We start from the raw sequence: 18,666 nt of genomic DNA on the forward strand, positions 1-18,666 counted from the left end.
TGTATATATGAAGTGATTCTAGAACTGAAAGCTAATATTGGAGAAGAGTTCGGAGAGGATGATGGGAAGGTGGGGCCTCATAGCTGATCTGAGAATGAGTTTAGTTTTTCAATCAGCAGCAGTGATGAATCAAAGAATGTGCTAAGTCTTGGTAAAATAAGTAAGACAGATACGGGCAGGATCTTGGTCACCTTGAAAGCCAGTGCCACCAAGGTCCCAGCAGACAGGCTCAGCTAGGGCAAATGGTAACATACACTCTGAAGTCCGAAGTTCTTCCACAGCCCACCGAACTGAGGGACAAGGGGGAGCTGGTAAGTAGAGGAGGTGTGAAGAAAGAAGGACGGAGTCAGTTTGTTGATGCTGTGACAACAGGTACTCCAAACTGGGGGATTCCCAATGGACAGACATTTCTTGGGAGCATGGATCTGTAATCTGGGAAGTCCAAGATTGAGGGGCCACATCTGATGGGGGCTGGAATTCCATGGTGGAAGGCATTATATGAGAGAGAGGGAGAGAGAGAGAGAGAGCACTAGACCCATTCTTTTATGAGGAATACAGTAAAAAAATTAATTCATCTAATAAAAAAACTGACTTATTTAAATATTCTTTAAGTAAATTCTTCTAATCAATTAAATTAACCAGTTTGATTGTGAGAGCAGAGTTCTCACAATCTAGCTTCTTAAAAGGTCCTATCATTCAACACTTTTGTTGTGAGTTCCCGTCCTAGGAACCTTGGGGGATACACTCAAAGCATGGCAGTAAGTGTGGGGATGCCAATGTAAGAAAATGACACAGTGGGAGAGCTGGGGGAATAACAGGTGATGAGTTTCAGGGGCTGGAATAAGACGAAGCTGGCTGTTAGTTGAAATGAGAAGTAAGTAAGGAGCAAGGCTGATACTGTTAGGGAAATCGAACTCAGCCTCAAGGACTGTGAACACTATTAGAAGGCTGCAGGATCTTCCAGTCCTCTGCAGCAAGAGGAGCAAGCCTGTAGGCAAGAACCCCACTTAGTGGTGGTTGCACTCATCCAAAGGACACACAATGTGAACCGATGTGGGGTGGAAACAATCACAGGGAACTGAAAGTCATGTATGCTGGAGGTGGTCAGACTGGGTTTTGGCTGAAGAACATAAGGGGCTGTGTTTTCCAAAGCAATGGCTCCCTTGACAGACAAGCAAAATTAATGATGTTGTGTTCCTCTCAAGGCACAGAGAAAGGGTGGAGTGAGCATTGCTTCCAGTGGAACCTCCTCCCCCATTGTAGCTGATTATGCACCTGTGTGGCAGGTGAACTGTAGAGACCTGCTGTTCTCCCTCCAGGGACTTGTTGGCTTCCTAACTGACACACACTGGCACCTGCAGCCTCAATGAAGAAAGGGACGAATCTTCAGCTGCCCAGTTATGGCAGACCCAGAGTAATGAGACGATGTCAACTTCCAGGGCTCAATTCCATTTGAGAAACATGCTCCTCTGTGATTGGTTGATTTTTGTAGTCCAGTTGTTTCTTCCAGTAATAGTGACAGAGTGTTTGACACTCAGAGCCTTGAATTTGAGCAGAGAATTGAGTGTGCACCCCTCTCCATGATAGAACTGGCTTTGCTGCTTACAGGAAGCACAGTACAGTCATAGAGGTGAAGCTGAAGCTGTCAGAGAACAGGAGAGCAGGAGGGATGCTGGGTCGAAGGATTGACGACTGGGATCCCAGCAAATGGTTTTACATCAGTTGCCAGTTATGCCTAGAATTTAGGTAGATTAACAATTTGTGCTTAGAATGCCTGGGACCTAGCCTGGAGCAAGCTTGAGTTTGCTGGAGATGTGGTCTTGGAATCTCCTGGTGAGCTGTGAGTGTGTGTCCTATATACAACTCCCCAGAGTGTGACATGGTTATAGCTCAGATAGGACTGTTTTTACCTCCTCAACAGCCCCAGGTTCATGGGCTTTGTGCCTTGACTGCCTGATAGAGAGCTAATGTGGCTTTTTTTTCTTTCTCTTTGCTTTCTTCCAACTGTTCCCACCACAACAGGCGTGACAGAGATGCAGACAGGGCAACGGAGTGCACTTGTTCCTGAGTGCTGGCTTACCTTAGAGTTGTACAGATGTTGAGAAATGATTGATGTAATCTTACACATGGACTTCTTCAACACAAACATTTTCTTGAGGGCTTATTATGTGCCAGGTCACTGTCCCAGGTTCATGGGCTATTTCTATCAATAAAGTCAGGATTCCCTCCCTTGAAGGGCCTTCCTTGGAGTGGGAGATGACAAATAAACAACAAATTCATTGTTTTGACTTCTTTTGGAAGACTGAGTAGTAAGGCAGCCTGGGCTTGTCAACAGCTTTATCCTTTTGGGACAGACAAGATGGTGTAGGAAGCTTTGTTCTCTCATCACCCAAGTTGAGATAGGAGCCAATGGACATCCAAAGTAATGGATGTAGTGTGGGAGCGTTGTGGGAAAAGATAGAACACAGCAGATTAACAGCACAGTAGGTATCCATGTTTCCAGTTATCTCTATAGGCCCTTCAGATTTGGGGCTGACAAGTGTGGCTGGGAATGCAAGAGCTCGGATGGTTGCTACAAACTTAGGAAGTGTTACTTGGAAAGGGAAGGTGGGAAAGCTGGAGCAATGTGTGGGTACACCAGGATTCAAGTTCATCTAGTTTTGCCTCCCTCATGGAAAAACACAGGGAGAAGCAGTAGCATTTCTTTGGAGAGCTGCAATTGTAAATAAGGGACGGGGGTGCCAGCAAGTTCTCTGAGAGGCAGAATGGGGTGAGCCTGGGATGCTTCAATTACTTGAGCAAAGGCCAGAGTGGTAGGTGAGTACTTCCCTCCCTGGTTGTTTGCTCTGTGGGATTTCAGGGCCTCGTTCATAGTCAATGAAGCGGGAGTCAGGGACACTTACTGAATCTCTTCCCTTGTTAGCTAATAATTACAGCCCAGTTCATAAGTGAGCCCTGCAATGCTCACATTTCCTTTAATTAATTTGTCCTGCATTAATGGTTGGACAGTTCGCTTTATGCAGGTCATGACTAACCCAGCCTGGCAGGTTCAGAACTGCCCTGCCGGTGTTTGACTGGCAAGGGCTTGGTCTCCTGGTCAGCCCCATTTAGTCAGGAGCATGTATCATTCGGTCTTGACATCAGGTGTGGCAAGGGGGAGGGGAGGTTGCACTTGCCGGGGAGCCTGGCCTGCTGGTAGGGAGCTTGTCAGAGTAGTTGACTCAGGGAGGTCAGCTGTGTTCATGGGCTGAGTGGAGGAGAGTGGGGCCCTGGTAAACCTGCAGGAGAGGGGTTCCAAGGTGAAGTGTGGGGTGATGTTTAGACTGAAGGATGCTCCACCATGACCCTCTAAGACTCAACACTTGGGCGCTTTGGAGCATTTTGAGTAGAGCTGGAGGTGCTTCTTGGGATATGAAGGACATTACACACACACGCACACAAAGAGAGAGAGAGAGAGAGGGAGCGAGCGAGAGAAACTTCCTCTAAGTGTCCCATTGGGTGCAGGGATCCAAGGATATAAACCATGTCCACTGCCTTCTCAGAACATGAGCAGGGAACTGGATCAACAGAAGAGCAACTGGGACTTAAACCAGCACCCATACGGGATGTTAGCCTGCTATGCCACTGCCCTGGCACCTTGGCATTTTCTTGATATGTTTTCCATTTGAGTCCCTTTCTAGCACTGCATTTTATCCTTCTGAATCTATGTCTCTCTCTCCCTGGGGGTGCTCTCCCCATTGCTCCTGGAACTTCTGTGCTTTTTTTCCCATTTTATTCTACTTGGAATCCTGTGGAGTTGAAGATGGCTGGATTCACAACCACTGGTGGGGACAGACATGGACGATGTGCAGTGTGGTAGAACCTGAGTGTGGAAGCAAGTCCCATGGGCAGGTCCCTCCTGCCCCCTGGTTGTGGCTGGAGCCTCCTGCTCCCTGGCCACACTGCCAGCCTCCCCTCCAACCCACCCTGCAGGGTTGTGTTCCCAGAGTCTTGCCTAATGGTGTCACTCCCCCCCTTGAACTTCTCTTTGGTCAGGGATTCCTGCACCTAACAACAAACCTGCAGCCCTGGCTGGCTGTCCATAGGGTTCTCCATCACCATGTCCCCTCCCTGCCTCAGCCTCCACCATATTTGTGGAATGTAGAGGTTTCAGCCTCCACATTTTTGCACACTGCCCCATCCCCTTGGCTGTCAGGTTCTCAAACCACCACCTTCTTGAGGTTCTTGTGAGCTTGCACAACCATTCCTGCCTCAGTGAAGCCTTCCCGATGTATACCAAATCCAGTTTCTTCCCATTCATTTCCCCACATGCCGGTTTCCCACTCTTGGATTATGCATCTCTCTTTATTCCCTTTGCCTTTACTATTATTTTAAAAGAAGTATTTTGTTTATTAGTTTGAAAGAGCTACAGAAAGATGTGAAATAGCAGAGAGAGGAAGGGAGGAAGGAGGGTAGAGAGGAAGAAAGAGAGAGATCTCTTCCACCAGCTGATTCAGGCTTCAGATGCCTGCAGTTGCTGGGGCTGGGGCTGAAATTCTCTCTGAGTCTCACACTGGGGTGCGGAGACCTAAAGGCTTGGCCGTTTTTCACTGCCTTCCCAGGAGCATTACCAGGGACCAGGTTGGAAGGGGAGAAGCTGAGCCTTGAGTGAGCATTCAGAATAGGTGTGCTGGTGATGTAGCAGCAGCTTAAGCTGCCATGCCGTCATGCTGATCCTAGGTTATGCCCTTCTCGAGGTCAGGACTAGGCCTTGTTTATCTTCATAATGTCAAGTTTCCCATGGAGGCATGAATGACCACTTCTTAAAAGAGTAAGCAGATGAAGGGAAGAGAAAAGCAGGGAGTCCATCTATCTTTTTTTTCTAACAAAAATATACCTTATCCATGAACAGTTTTTCAGTATTTAAAAAAACAATTCCTGGCTTTGGCTAGGTACTGCCTCAGCTATCGAAGGCATTTGGGGTGTGAAAGAACAGATGGGAACTCTCTGTATTGCCTTTCAGATAAATAAAAAAAATCAAGTTGGACACAAAAGCCATAGGGTATAGGTAGCAATAGAATGTTATTATAAGAAAGGTTAACATGGGTTTTAAAAATTAAAAAAAAATCTTTTCTGTACTTCAATGCATTTGAAATCTTATAATAAATAAAACGTGGTTATGAAGCCAAATCAGCACATTTGTGGTAAACTATATCTATTCACTGATCCTCTACAATCATTGTACGGGCACTGCTGCCCGCCTCCTGGGCAAGCCCTTGCTGTGTGGCTCTTGGTCAGTTGTCTGAAAGCAGATGGGTGTTGTCACTTGTCCCTTTGGCAAATGGCTCTTGTCAGGGGGCAGTCCCCTGTCTCCCAGAGCAGCCAGGAAGCTACTCAATGGAGAGGCACCTTGTCTACGAGTGAAGGAAGGCCACAGCCAAGTGTTCTAGGCCAGAAAAACATCTCCCATAGTCACATAGAAAAGACGATGCCCCACCTTCTCTCAGCCCAGACGACTCAACCCTGTGAGCCAGGAGCCATCCGTTTATCACAATGTCCTCATTTTCTGCATGCTTGGCATCATTTTCTCATGTTCTGTGGGAGAAACCCCACCTCATCCCATGCCTGGTAGGTTATAGCACCAACAGAGGCAGGCTGCACAGCGCCTTGGCTTTCATGCTTGACTGCATCCCAGGTAAGTGTGCATTGCATCTGGGGTGGTGATGGAGGGCCTCCCATCACCTCCCTCTGCCTGGGGTCACTTTAAATAGTCCAGAGTTATGACTTAGGCAGTGGGGGTAAAGGGGAGTGAGAACTCTGAAAAGGAAGCCGTTGAGCAAGACAGTCTGGAAAGCTGAGGGATTTGGCCCTAAGGGACAGCCTGAGGGATGGCCATGGTTGCGTGTGGGCTGACCCTGAGCTGAACAGAGAGGAGTGGCACCCTCCCAGAGTTGGCATGAGAAAGTCCTGTTGGCCAGAGAGGAGGTGGGGACGTATGGAAATAGGCAGTCATGTCAGTTGGTGTCATGCAGAGGCACCATTCTTGTAAGGCGACTTACATTCTTCATTTTTTAGAAAATTCTCTGTGTCTAGTCCTACCATCCCACCTCCTTCATCTATCCTTCACGACTGCTGAGAAGCCCTGGTCTCTGGGCAAATAGTGTCCCCAGTATCCCACCCCCTCCCCCTGCTGCTTGCCCTGACTGTCCAGCTTGCTGCCCTCAGGCTAGGTTGGGGCTCAACAGAAGGATGAGGTGGAATTCCTGGGTGCATCACCAGCACTGCCCCAGTCTTGCTGGGCCTTGATTCCCCCGTCTGCAGCATGGGCCCTGGATTGGCTCCTCCCACTGCAGCTGCACACTTGATTCCCGCCCCAGCTGGCAGGCAGCGCAGCTGCGCTGGATGCATTAGCGTCAGTTTCGCAACCTCCCTCACCCTTTCCTGTTCCCTCCCTTGCTGCACGCACAGAGCCCTCCCCTCCAGCCCAGATGCACACCTGCAGGAAAAACTGGCATTGGCTCCTTCCCATCTGTCACCGCCTCACTCAGCTCAAGTGTGCTGATGACAGATAAAGTAATTGCAGAGTACAAATGACTTAATATTTGATGTGTTAAAATAATTTTTAATGCTACATATTGGTATGATTTATAGCTGGAATTCATACTTTTCATCTTGTTTCCCGCCTCTCACTCTTCCATGGGCACTTGGTTCTGTGGCGTGTGTTTTCTGCTTCCGGGGAGAAGTGGGGAACTCTTGGCAGCGCCAACAACATCCACTGATTTCTAGATCTACCGAGCTTCATGCGGTTCTTACCATGCCAAGGTGCTTCAAAATTATTTGACAAGTGCCAAATTGGTGGTTCATCTGACAAATATTTATGGGGTGCTTGTGTGTGCCAAGCACTGTCCTGGGCAGTGGAATCCCACAGTGAGCAAGGCTGGCAAGGCTCGTTCTTAAGCAGTTTTCAGTTTACTGAGGGAAGACAGACAGTAGGAAGAGGTGGGAAGATTTTAAGGAAGAGGATGATATGTTTAGATGTTTCCACCAGAAAGAAGAGTCCTGCGCTGAGACCATCAGAGGCAAACTGATGGCTTTGTGCAGGGTGGCCTGGAATGAAGCCAGCATTAGCAGGTGGAGTTCTCCCAGTGCTCAGCCATCCTGGCTAAGGTGTGAGCTTGGCAGGCAGACGGCAAAACCAGTAGGAGAAATTGGGCCACTCTTTTAAAAAGGGCTTTTGGACAAGGATGGGTATTCTCAGCTGGCAACCTCCTGCTACCTTCTTCCTGATTTCTTGGACTTGAATGCCTTGTCACCAATGGATGTACATGATCGGGCTTCTGTAATGAGCTAGCCAGCTCCCAAAGGATGTATGGGCTACTAGGTCACCAGTACGGGGTCTCAGCCCCTTTCCTGGTCAGTGATGGGTGCTGGGGTCAACTGTACCTGCTTGCCTGGGACATCATCCTGGCAAGGGGAAATCCAGGAAAAGATGCTCCCACAGGGATTTTCTTTCTCCTGTAGAACTGTTTATTGAACACTCGTCAGCACACTACTGCCTGGTGCTCCTTCGTGAAGTGACAGGTGAGCAGGCTAAAGGCTTGCCAGCAAGGGACTCTGCTTTAAGCTACAGCACCCACATGGCTAATTCCCTTCTCACTGAGGCGTGCCATTTCTTGCCATCCCAGCATGGCTGGTTTTGAGCTTGTTTCTGAGTTTGAACTGGCTGCTCTTTTCCTTGCTACCTTGACTCTCCAGGACATGGCTGGTTCTGAAGGTGATGTGAGCGAGGATGTTGGAGTGAGGGTGATGAATCTCCCTTCCAGAAGCAGGGCACAACTCCCTTTCTGCCTGCTGTTCCACAGCGAGTTGGCATCCTGCACAGGTGAAGATCCTCCAGCTTGTGGTCTTTTCCCTACCTTCTCCACATTCCTTTTCTACCACCCCACCTGGTATGCTTGTGTAAGGCAATGGAGGCACAGGGAAAGTTGTATTAGATGCATATGCCACACAACAACTTCTTGGCCAATGTTAATTGCATGGATGATGGCAGCCCCATAGATTATAATGAAGTTGAAAAATTCCTATTGCTGGTAATATAGCCATCACAATATATATGTTACTCACATGTATAGTACATAATGCTGTGTAGAGTATATACTATTCATTAATACTACTCAATATTATGCAGTAATACTATTGAGAGGGTGTACTACTCAATATTTCTCAGTAATAAATTTTTGTTACTGGGTTGTATGTTTACTATACTGTACTTTATATTGTTATATCGGAGTGCATTTCTTCCACTTATATTTTAAAAAGTGCTTACTGTAAAACTGTATGATAGAGTGGGTGTTAGGCACAGTGGTCAAGGTACCTCTTGGAATCTTCACATCCCACATTTGTCCTTGGGTTCAAGTCCCAGCTCTGCTTTCACTGCTGACTTCCTGTTGGTGCCCACTTTGAGAGGTAGCAGGTATTGGCTGCAGTAATTAGATTTTTCACACTCATGGGGAGCCCTGGATGGAGTTCTTAACTTCAGCCTAGCATAGTCTCTGCTGTTGTGAGCATTCGGGAGATGCACTGATGGATGGGAAGTCTGTCTATCACTCTGACTTTCGAACAAAATAAAACCCAAGGGTAAAACAACAAAGCAGCATGCTGTGTAACTCAGGGAGCGGTGTCATCTTTCTCCTGTTTACTGTATCTCATCATTGCACCATTTTCTCTTATCTCTGGCTTAATCTAATGCCGCTCATGATCATGGGATCAACAGGTCATTTTATACACATGCACACACACATATATTTATATAGATATAGATACATACACATACATATATGCCATATAGTGTAGGTGTGTGTTAGGGTATGCCATCTGTGTTTGTATAAGCATGGTCTAATATGTTTGCACAATAAAGCAATCATCTGAGTGTGTGTTTCTCAGATTGTGTCCCTATCTTACAGTGATACATGCCTGTGGTTTTAGTGATTCTTTTCCACTCTGGAAGGTGGTCAGCAGATTACGCAAGGAATATTCTTGGAGCATTCTGATTATGGGGTTGTTCGCCTTGTATTGTGGCAATATCACCTGTGCAGCAGAACCCTCCATCCTGCAGGAGGCTGACATTTAAAAGCTTCTGGTAGGGAGGAGGAGGAAGTGCAATGTGCCTCACAGCTCCCAAGCTAAAGGAGTTACTGCAGGCTGTGGTCAGTGCAGCCACAGGTAAAGACTAGTGCATGCCCGTGTGTGGTGTGGCCCTTTGCCCCAAAGGCCACCTCACCTATCTCTCCCAGAGCAATTTTCTGATGGGTTCTGGAAGTGTCACCAAGCAATGTGTCATCAGAGAATCATGGCATGTGATGCCGTTTAGCTCACTCATCACACAGCCAGCATGCGGGTGGGGGAGGCAGGAGAGAAGAGATGAAGCACAACCCCGTCACTCAGGGCTTTGCCAAGTGTCTCATCAAGACTCCTTGGTCGTGCTCATCCAAGACATCACTGCCATCCCTCGTCTTGTTCCATAATGATTTCCTTCCAACACCCTTGCTTTTCTTGAAGACACCCATCTCCTCGTGACCAAGTATGTGTTCGACTTTCAGTGCCCGGCAGCTCCACTGTCAACTGGGTGACACTGAAGTCCTCGCCTACCTAAGCTCCGTGGAGCTCAGAAGGGGAGCCAGAGTAGGCAGAAGAGTGGTGGCTGGTCGATCCTCTGGGCTGCAGTTGCATGAGAGAGGCGTGCTTCTACCACAATTCTGTCGGAGCCAAACCAGACACGAGAGATGCCGGTTGTGATCTGACTGCTCCAAGGGATGATCAGAGTTGGTGTAGGCTGAGAAGAGGGTATGATAGAAATAGAAGACTGGGGAATTCAGTCCTGCTACAGGCCACAAATACTAACAGCCAAAGAATGACTGAAGGTAGACACTCGTCTCACTCAGAATCAAGAAACACACATTAAAATGGAAGAACAGCATTTCTAAGAAACTCATCTATGGAAAAATAGAAAGATAAGTATGCATAAAGATGTTTATCGCAGTGTTGTTCGTGGTAGCAAATGAATCGGAAGCAACTTAAAAGTACACCAGTAAGGGAACTGTCCAACTGTGTAAACAGTGAGCATAACAGCAGACACTAACAACGTCTTGGCTTTCACATTTCCTGGAGAGGGAAAATGTCTCTGCCATGTTAAAAAAGCAAAGTACTAGATAGTTTGATTGATATGTCTCCATTTGTATAAAAGAACCCTGGGGGAGTGTGCCTGTGCACACGCCTATGAGTGCATGAGTGTGGAGCATGGATGGAAACAGAAAAATTGTCATCAACAGTGGATACTTCTGGCTAGTGAGCTTAAGGAGGTGAATGTGGGGCAGCTGTTAGTTCTTGCTTTGCACCTGCTTTATCATTTGAACTTTTTGTAATAAAAATTTAAACTACATGTTTACTTACCAGGGTTGAGAACCCAGACCTTAACACATCCTCCTAAGCATGGATTTCAAAAAAAATTTTTTTTAAATCAAAGCATGCTTAAATTTTAATTCCATTTCCCATACATTTTATACCATATCTGTGTGTCCTGGAATATGGTAGCAGACAGGATGGTACAGGTTGGGTTCAGGTAGGAAATGGTGTGAGGATGGGACATGGCCTACAGGTCCTTCCTGGCAAGGTGGAGTACCCCAGTGTGAGCCAGGGTGGGACCCAGGGGCTCTGTGGATACAGCCAAAGTCATTCCAAGGCTGGGGAGGCAGGCAGTGCCATCTGGAAGACTTTGTTCCCAAGGGCACGTTTCACACCTGGCACACATGTTTTCTGTGGAAGGAATGGGAGAGGACAAGATCCCAGTGCAAGCAGGAGCCACTGCCAACAGTGACTGGGAGCCAGGGTCATTCAGGCCCTTCCTGACGTGGTTCAGATGTTCTCCATGAGCAGGGTTGGGTCTCACTTGTAAAGGTGCAGAGAAGCAGGGCTAAAGAGTTTGAGAGGAGGCAGGGCTGTTAGGGAGCGATGGCGGGTGCCCTGCTCTTCCCTCTGCTAGGTTGCCTGGAGCTAGAGATGGAGGGACCCCCTTTTGAATGGAGTGTGCATGAAATCTGTTCCCATCCTGTTTGCAACATGGCCTGGCTGATGAACCTTTGTCCACTGACTTCTAGTACTGGACATGGTGTCCTGCTCTGCTCACACTGGAGAATGCAGCTCTAGCTTAGTGGAGGTGGCTGCCAGCTCAGCTTTGTTGCTGTCTTCAGTGCACTGTGGCCCAGCCACAGGCCTGGAGGAGCCAGCTGAGTGGCAAGGTAAGAAAACAGGCTGGCCATTCTCCCCTTGGTACCTTGGCAGTCTTTGCAATGGGGGAGCCCTTAGCACTGGGACCGGGTGGGGATGGGCTTAAGACACTCCTTCAGTAACCGGTGCTGCTGCTGTTGGCAGCTGCTCCATATCTTGCTTGGCAAATTCTGGCAGTTGGCTGAGCAAAGAGGGAGCTGTCGGGGCTGCAGTGATGGGGTTGTCTCTGAGTGAGTCCCCTTACGCTTCACCCCTCTACACAGCTGCAGAACAGGTTAGGGCGAGCCTTGCAGCGTAAGCCAGAAGGCAGTCTGGGTGTTTTGGTGTGGCCTCTGCCACATGTGAAGTCCTGCACAGGTCAATTACCCCAGTGTGTGTCCTTGCGAAGGGCACATTGGGAGTCTGTCTGCATCACAGGGTCATGGGGAGAGACAGCAGAGCTCCCTGAGGTTTGTTGATGCTTGCGAGGCGCACAGCATGTGGTCCCACCTGCTGCGTGTCATCACCTTGTAGGTGGGCTGTGGCTCACGTGTTTACTGTCTCAATTGTCTGCCTCCCTCACTAGAAAGTTTCACGAAGACACTGCTTTTGGCATAATTCATTTAGCACATTAAGAACAGTTTCTGGCAGAGGCTGGATGCTTGAGACTATGTGTTGAGTGAGTGAATGAATGAACGGACAGGTTATCATAACTTGAGTTATCATAACAATCCTATGACATGTTTGTCATCACTATCTCCAGTGTATAGACAGGAAGTTTGAGACTAACAGGACAAACTTGCACACACCCACGGAAGGGCCAACAGCTAGGTGGGGTGGTGTAATCCAGTGTTTGCGCCACTCAGTGTTGTAAAACAGATGCTGTGCATGGGCATATTGGTTGCGCTGTAACCTGCTGAGTGAGTCTGGATGCTATGACAGCACCTTCACCAGGCCAGCACTGTGGCTCAAGCAGGTTAAGCTGCTGTCTGCAATGCCTGCAATGCACACTGAGTGTTGGTTCTAGTCCTGGCCATTCCGCTTTTGGTCCAGCTTCCTGGTAAGGCGCCTGGGGAAGCAGCAGAAGATGACCAGACTGCTTTGGCTGCTGCCACCCTACTGGGAGATCTGGCAGAGCTGGACCCGGATGGAGTTCCATGCTCGTGCTGGCTCAGCTCTGGTCCCTGGGGCCATTTGGAGAAGGAAAGACCTGTCCCCCTCTCTCTTTGATGTTGCTTTTCAAACAAATAAAATCTTTTTAAAAATTTAATAATTGCACCATCACTTACCCAGTGACCTAATGATTTCTTCAGTGTCTTACAGTCTTTTCCCGTATTGTCCTGCAGCCCCTGTTTTAGATGGGATGGCCAAATGCCGACTTCCTGCTGGTATGCCCTTAGTGTGTTATCCATGGCCAATTTGCAATCCAAGTTACTGACCTGGGTCACTCTGTCACCTCCCTCCACTGTCTGCTGGTGGGGACTCTGCTCAGAAGGTTCCTGCTGCGTTTTACCACCAGTCCAAAGCAGAGCTTCTCAGTGAGATGAAAACCTTTGCAAGAGGGATGCTGGATTCCCAAACCAAACAGGGCTTTTTCTTGTTAAAATCTTACGAGTGTGTGTGTAAGGTGTGTGTGGGGGAAATAGGAGAGAGAGAGGGGGGAGAGAGAGAGAGGAGAAAGAGAGAGAGAGAGAGAGAGAGAGAGAGAGAGAGAGAGAGAAAGAGAGAGAGAAATTCATCATCTACTGGTTCATTCCTTCAATGTTCACAGTGGCCAAGACTGGGCTGTTGAAGCTGGAGCCCAGCCCCCTGTGGGTGGTAGGAGCCCAATTATTTGAACCATCACTGCTGTCTCCCAGGGTCTGCACTGGCAGGGAGTTGTATTCAGGAGCTGGACCCTGGTATTGAACTCAAGTTCTCCAATGTAGACTGTGGGCATTTCAGTCCTTCTCTTAACTGCTAGACCAAAACTCCCAAACAGATTTGCGGTGTCTGCTGGTAAAATACATGAGGTACTCTAAAACGTTCATGGAAAATGAAATTAAAAGATGTATTTACTCGGTGCCAGCAGTGTTTGAAATCCATGCCTGAAGTTTTCATCATTAAGCAGTCTCCACAAACTTTTGAACACCCCACATATTTTCTCCTCATTAACATTGAGAATGAGTTAGAAAATCTTTAAAATAACCTTCATAGGCATGCTCTGTTTCCATCCCACTACCAATTTCCATTTGCCCTGTATTTTATCTGTCTCCATGTCTGCAGTTCACCCTTTGCCATCCACGTTTCCTGGCCTGATCCCACTACCCTCTACTCTTGGCTGTCCCCGTGTTTGTTTCTCACTTTCTCTCTTATTCCACACAGGAGGTACAAGAGGTCCTGGCTGGGAACAGTGGGGTTGAGGGAGAGCGGAGAAATGGTCCGTCAGGAACATGGAAGAACACACAGGAGGGAGAAAGGGTGAGGAATGCATCAACTCTCCCAGGGTGAATTCTCCATGAAGCAGATTGTTTCGGCTGCTGTTCAGAGAACAAGGCTCTTCCCTGGCCGAAGAATGCCAGCGTAGGTGCAGAGTGGTGCCACAGCAATTTTCATCTTTCATCGGGAGTGGCTGTGTCATCGTGGGAGCAACTGACTGGGCTTGTGGTTTCTGAGGACGAGGGGGAGAGAAGACAAGCATAAGCTCTGGCACCAGTCTGGCTTTGCACTTTGATCACTTCATCCTGCAGGTGTTCAGTTGCACCTGGGTTGCGTCTCTGTAAAATCACAGTTCTCAGGGGGTACCATAAGACTCTCATAAGATGACCTATAAAGTGCCCTCTGGCCACATCATCTACATCAAATTTAGATCCCAGCGTTTCCTTTCTAAGAAGAAAGCTGATGGTCCCAGAGAAACTAACTGGAGATGGAAGGGGAATGGGCTGCGGCAGAGATATGTTGCAGGCAAGGGGAGATTTATGAGTTAGGGAGTGAAGGTGGCAGGGAGGGGTACACCTGAAGTGGGAAATGTTGTGATATGCTTGAAGTGGTTGCCATGTAGCAATTCCCCTATATTCCATTTCTCTGACTTCACAAGGTCACATAAGTGACTTTTTTTTGTGCTCATCAGAAACTAGGAGATATCTAGATTTTTAAGAAAATGAGTGTGTGTGTGTGTGTATGTGTGTGTGTGTGTGTATGTGTGTGTGTGTGTGTGACAAAGAGAGAGATTTTCCATCCTCTGGTCTACTGGTTTATTCCTCAAGTTGCCACAATGGCAGAAGATGGACCAAACCAAAACTGAGAGCTGAGAACTGAACCCAGGCCTCCCACAGGGTTGGCAGGGATCCATCTACCTGAGCCCTCTGTTTCTGCCTCTGGAATCAGGAACAGAACTGGGATGTAAATCCAGGCATTCTGAGATGCAGGTGTCCCAAGCAGCATCTTAATTGCTGGGCCAAGTGTCCACTCTGGAAGACACCTGGATTGATACAGGAAGGGCAGAGGTCCTGCACATAATGCTGCCAGGATGTGGAAACATCTTGAAATAAGCACAGGAATGCAGAGAAAATATGGGCTCTCATGATCCAAGGAATTGGGACTCAGATCAGGGTTAGCTTAGCTTTTGTGAGTTAGGGATTTCTAATAGATATCTCATAACTTTCTTGTCTACAACTATCACATTCTCTTCAGCGCCTCTAATTTAGCAGGGAGAGAAAGCAGGTTCAGATGAAGTGGTTTACTCTGTCAAAGCTACATGATATCAGTACTGACAAAACTGGCTTAACTTCCCTCTTGTTGTCTACCAGTCCATGGCTGATTCTGTGAGCCAGCCCATCACAGAAGGCTCGCAGTCTAAAGTAACAGATGAAGCTATTAAGCTGGAGGGGTTGCATCGCCTGCTCAAGGTCATCTGTGAGCTTCTTGCAGGGTGCTCAGTGCAGACAGGAGGTGCCAGCCGAAAGCAGGTCACTGGCGGGGCTAGCAGGGTGAGGGGAACTTTTTCCCCTTTAGACAAATTATGCCACTTATCTGGGATGATCACCCCTCCTAATCCTGTCTGCTAATTGTAGTAAAGTTTTTCCTCTCTGCAAGTGGATTAAGCTGCAGTGCCAGGACTGGGCATAGGACCCAGGGTCCTGCCTGCACAACCCTGCGTTGGCTTCAGTCACTGCACCTGTTTCTTTCCTGTTGTGCCTGGTTTCACTTGGTCACACTTCAAAGCATAAACTCACATAAAGAGACTAAATTTAGCTCTAATCAAATAGTTGCTGCACACTAAAACGTAAAGTGTTCATTACCAGCTCCAATTATTGATGACTAAGGAGCAATGCCCCAGTATGAGAGCAATCGGTTATATAATTGAATCCTCATGGAGGTTTCAAATGATAATCCCGAGTGTGCACAATTGCCTTCTTGTTTTAGAAAGCTCAACACCTGCATCAGATGTCCTCTTAGAAGCCGTGGAAACCCCATTGGCCATGGAGATAAATAGATTGACCCCAGATTGGTTATGGGGAAGCCACCTGTTGGGTGGTCCATGTTCAAGACTGGGTGAGGTGGTATGGATCGTCTCATGCTTTTTTTAGGTCAGTATTTCTTCACCCAAATTATGCAGCCAAAAGATCAAAAATGAAGCAATGGATAACGAGAGAAAACAAATAGAACAAAGAGGTCCCCCTACAAAACAGTTCCCTGTAAAGGGAAATGAACAACTGAGAGGAGGGAAGGTAACTGCAGAGAACCTGAGAGCAGGCTTCTAGAGCTTGGGAGCTCTGTTGAGGGACCAGTGTGTTATGGGAATGAATGATTGCCAAACACCCATGTAACTGCCTTAAAGTTTTTGTCATGAAGACTGATGCTAGCCTGATGGGGTTGAGCCTGTGTTCCCTATAGGAAGTTGCTTATAAAGTTTCCTTATTCTGACATCAATCCTTTATTGGGTAGTGGCCAACCATACTAAAAATACCTAAGACTTTAGGAGGATGACAGAAGGGTTTGAGAAAACAACTAAGCCCTTTGTACCCAGTTTCTGTAGGTGGTGATTCATTGACAGGAGCCCACTGGGCACATTTCTTCCCAGCTCTGTGTTTGGTGACACTGGGTTGCTTGAAATTGGCTATCACGGGAATTTTTAAAAAGCTTTATTTTGCTTGACTTGGTCAGAATAAATGAATTGTGCATCCTTAAGATGTTCAAAGCTGTGATTTAATATCTGCGTGCGTTGTGAGATGATTGCCATAATCAAACCAATAAACATATCCATCACCTACCTCACTAATTTTTCATTTGCGATGAGAATGCTTCAGATCTACTCTTAGAAATTTCAAATCTACATTACATTACTAATAAGATTGTTTTTAAAGATTTAGTGTTTGGAAGGCAGAGTGACAAGGAAAGAGGGAGAGAGAGAAAGAGGAAAGGAGAGAAGAAAGGGAAGGAGAGAAGAGAAAGAGAAGGACAGTAAGGGAGAGGGAGAGAATGAGAGAGAGAGAGAGAGAGAGAGAGAGACAGAGAGAGAGAGAGAGAGAGAGAGAGAGGGAGAGAGAGAGAGAGAGAGAGAGAGAATGAGCCTCTACCCACTGATTCACTCCCCAAATAGCTGCAACCACCAGATCTGGACCATGCCAAAGCCAAGTGGATAAGGAAGAGATGCCTCCTACACTGAGGAGCAGCCTCCGCCTCCCATCTCCTGACCAGGAGCATTTGTAGGAAGCTGGATCAGAAGTGGAGTAGCTGGGACTTGAATTGACACTCTGACTTGGGATGCCAGCATTACAAGAAGTGGCTTAACTTGCTGTGCCACGATAATGGTCCCAAGAACATTTTGCCATTGGCTCCTGAGGGAGTCCGGAGACAAAGAGACGTGCCGCAGCCGCCGCTCGGGCCCCGCCTGTCCGCCTTGCTCGCGGGGCCGCGGCCGCCTGAGGATTGGACCGTGTCAGGCATTGCCCTCAGCAGACTTGCCCAGGAGAGGAAGGCGTGGAGGAAAGACCACCCGTTTGGGTTCGTGGCCGTCCCGACCAAGGACCCCGACGGCACTATGAACCTCATGAACTGGGAGTGTGCCATCCCTGGGAAGAAAGGGACTCCGTGGGAGGGAGGCCCGTTCAAGCTGCCGATGCTCTTCAAAGACGACTACCCCTCCTCACCCCCGAAATGTAAATCCGAGCCGCTGCTATTCCACCGCAACGTGTACCCCACGGGCACCGTGTGCCTGTCCATCCTGGAGGAGGACAAGGGCTGGAGGCCGGCCATCACAATCAAACAGATCTTGTTAGGAATACAGGAACTGCTAAATGAACCAATTATCCAGGACGCAGTCCAAGCAGAGGCCTACACGATTTATTGCCAAAACAGAATGGAGTATGAGAGAGTTCGAGCACAAGTCAAGACGTTTGCACCGTCATAAACAGCCCCGGATTAAGGAGAAGGAAGGGATTGGTTTGGCAAGAACTTGTTTACAACACTTTGCACATCTGAGGTTGCTCCGTACAGCGCTAGTCACCTAGGGGCGGGTGGCTGGGGGCCATGTCCCTTGCCGACACTGGATCCCAGTGCTCCGTCCCGACAGTCCCCCTTTCGTACAGGGTCTCTTCCTCCTGTCTTTTGTATTTTTGATTGTTACGTAAAACTCGCTTTTATTTTAATATTTATGTCAGTATTTCAACTGCTGTAAAATTATAAACTTTTATACTTGGATCAGTCCGCTAGGCGCTAGCCTCCCTCGCTCTCGGATGCAGGCATGGTCACGCTCGGGCTCCACAGCCTCCAGCTGGCCCCCGGCGGCGTCCCCACCAGACCACTTCCCTTGTGTCCATGGGGCGTGTCGCCTGTGTTGCTGTTAGTCAATAAACTGTTTCTATGAAAAAACAAAACAAAACAAACAAACAAAATATCATAATGGGAACAGCAGAACTTTGAAATGAGAATGTGCATTGCACAGTAAGCTTTGGGCACATTCAAGGGGGTCAAGGCAAGGGGAATTTTTGTTGTTGTTGTTGTTCTTGTTTTCTTAAATATATATTTTAATTTCACTATTCATGATTAATTTTTTTGAGAGAGAGATTGCTTTCCCATCCACTTGTTCACTCCCCAGATGCTTGCAACAGCTGGAACTGAGCCCAGCTGAAACCGGAAACTAGACATACAATCTAGGTCTGGAGCCAGTCCCTGCTGCCTCTCAGGGTCGGAAGGAGCGAGGTATATCTTGGTACTGATTCCAGGTACTGCTGATGGAACACATGTGTCTACCAGTAAGAGCCTTATCTGCTAGATTAAACAGGCCTCTGTGGAGGGCCGGGGGAAGGAGACAGAATTGTTTGAGGGCAGACATGGGAAGGAGAAGTACATCAGATATGTTAAAACAGGAGCCTTTAGCCACATTGATTAATAACCTGGGAGATGTCCTTCCAAGTGGAACAGATGGATACTGGGCAGTTGGCA

General features: G+C 47.8%; 1 protein-coding gene across 1 annotated transcript; it reads left to right on the forward strand.

Moving 5' to 3' along the window:
• Positions 1 to 242: 242 nt before the first annotated feature.
• Positions 243 to 17,712, forward strand: LOC101534573 (ubiquitin-conjugating enzyme E2-24 kDa-like). Its single transcript, XM_058662339.1, has 4 exons — positions 243 to 311; positions 15,030 to 15,209; positions 15,810 to 15,950; positions 17,042 to 17,712. The coding sequence occupies exons 1-4, from the start codon at positions 243 to 245 to the stop codon at positions 17,630 to 17,632; spliced, it is 981 nt and encodes a 326-aa protein (XP_058518322.1). The 3' UTR covers positions 17,633 to 17,712.
• The last annotated feature ends 954 nt before the right edge of the window (positions 17,713 to 18,666 follow it).

Source organism: Ochotona princeps, chromosome 4 (assembly GCF_030435755.1).
Source record: "Ochotona princeps isolate mOchPri1 chromosome 4, mOchPri1.hap1, whole genome shotgun sequence".
Lineage (NCBI taxonomy): Eukaryota > Metazoa > Chordata > Mammalia > Lagomorpha > Ochotonidae > Ochotona > Ochotona princeps.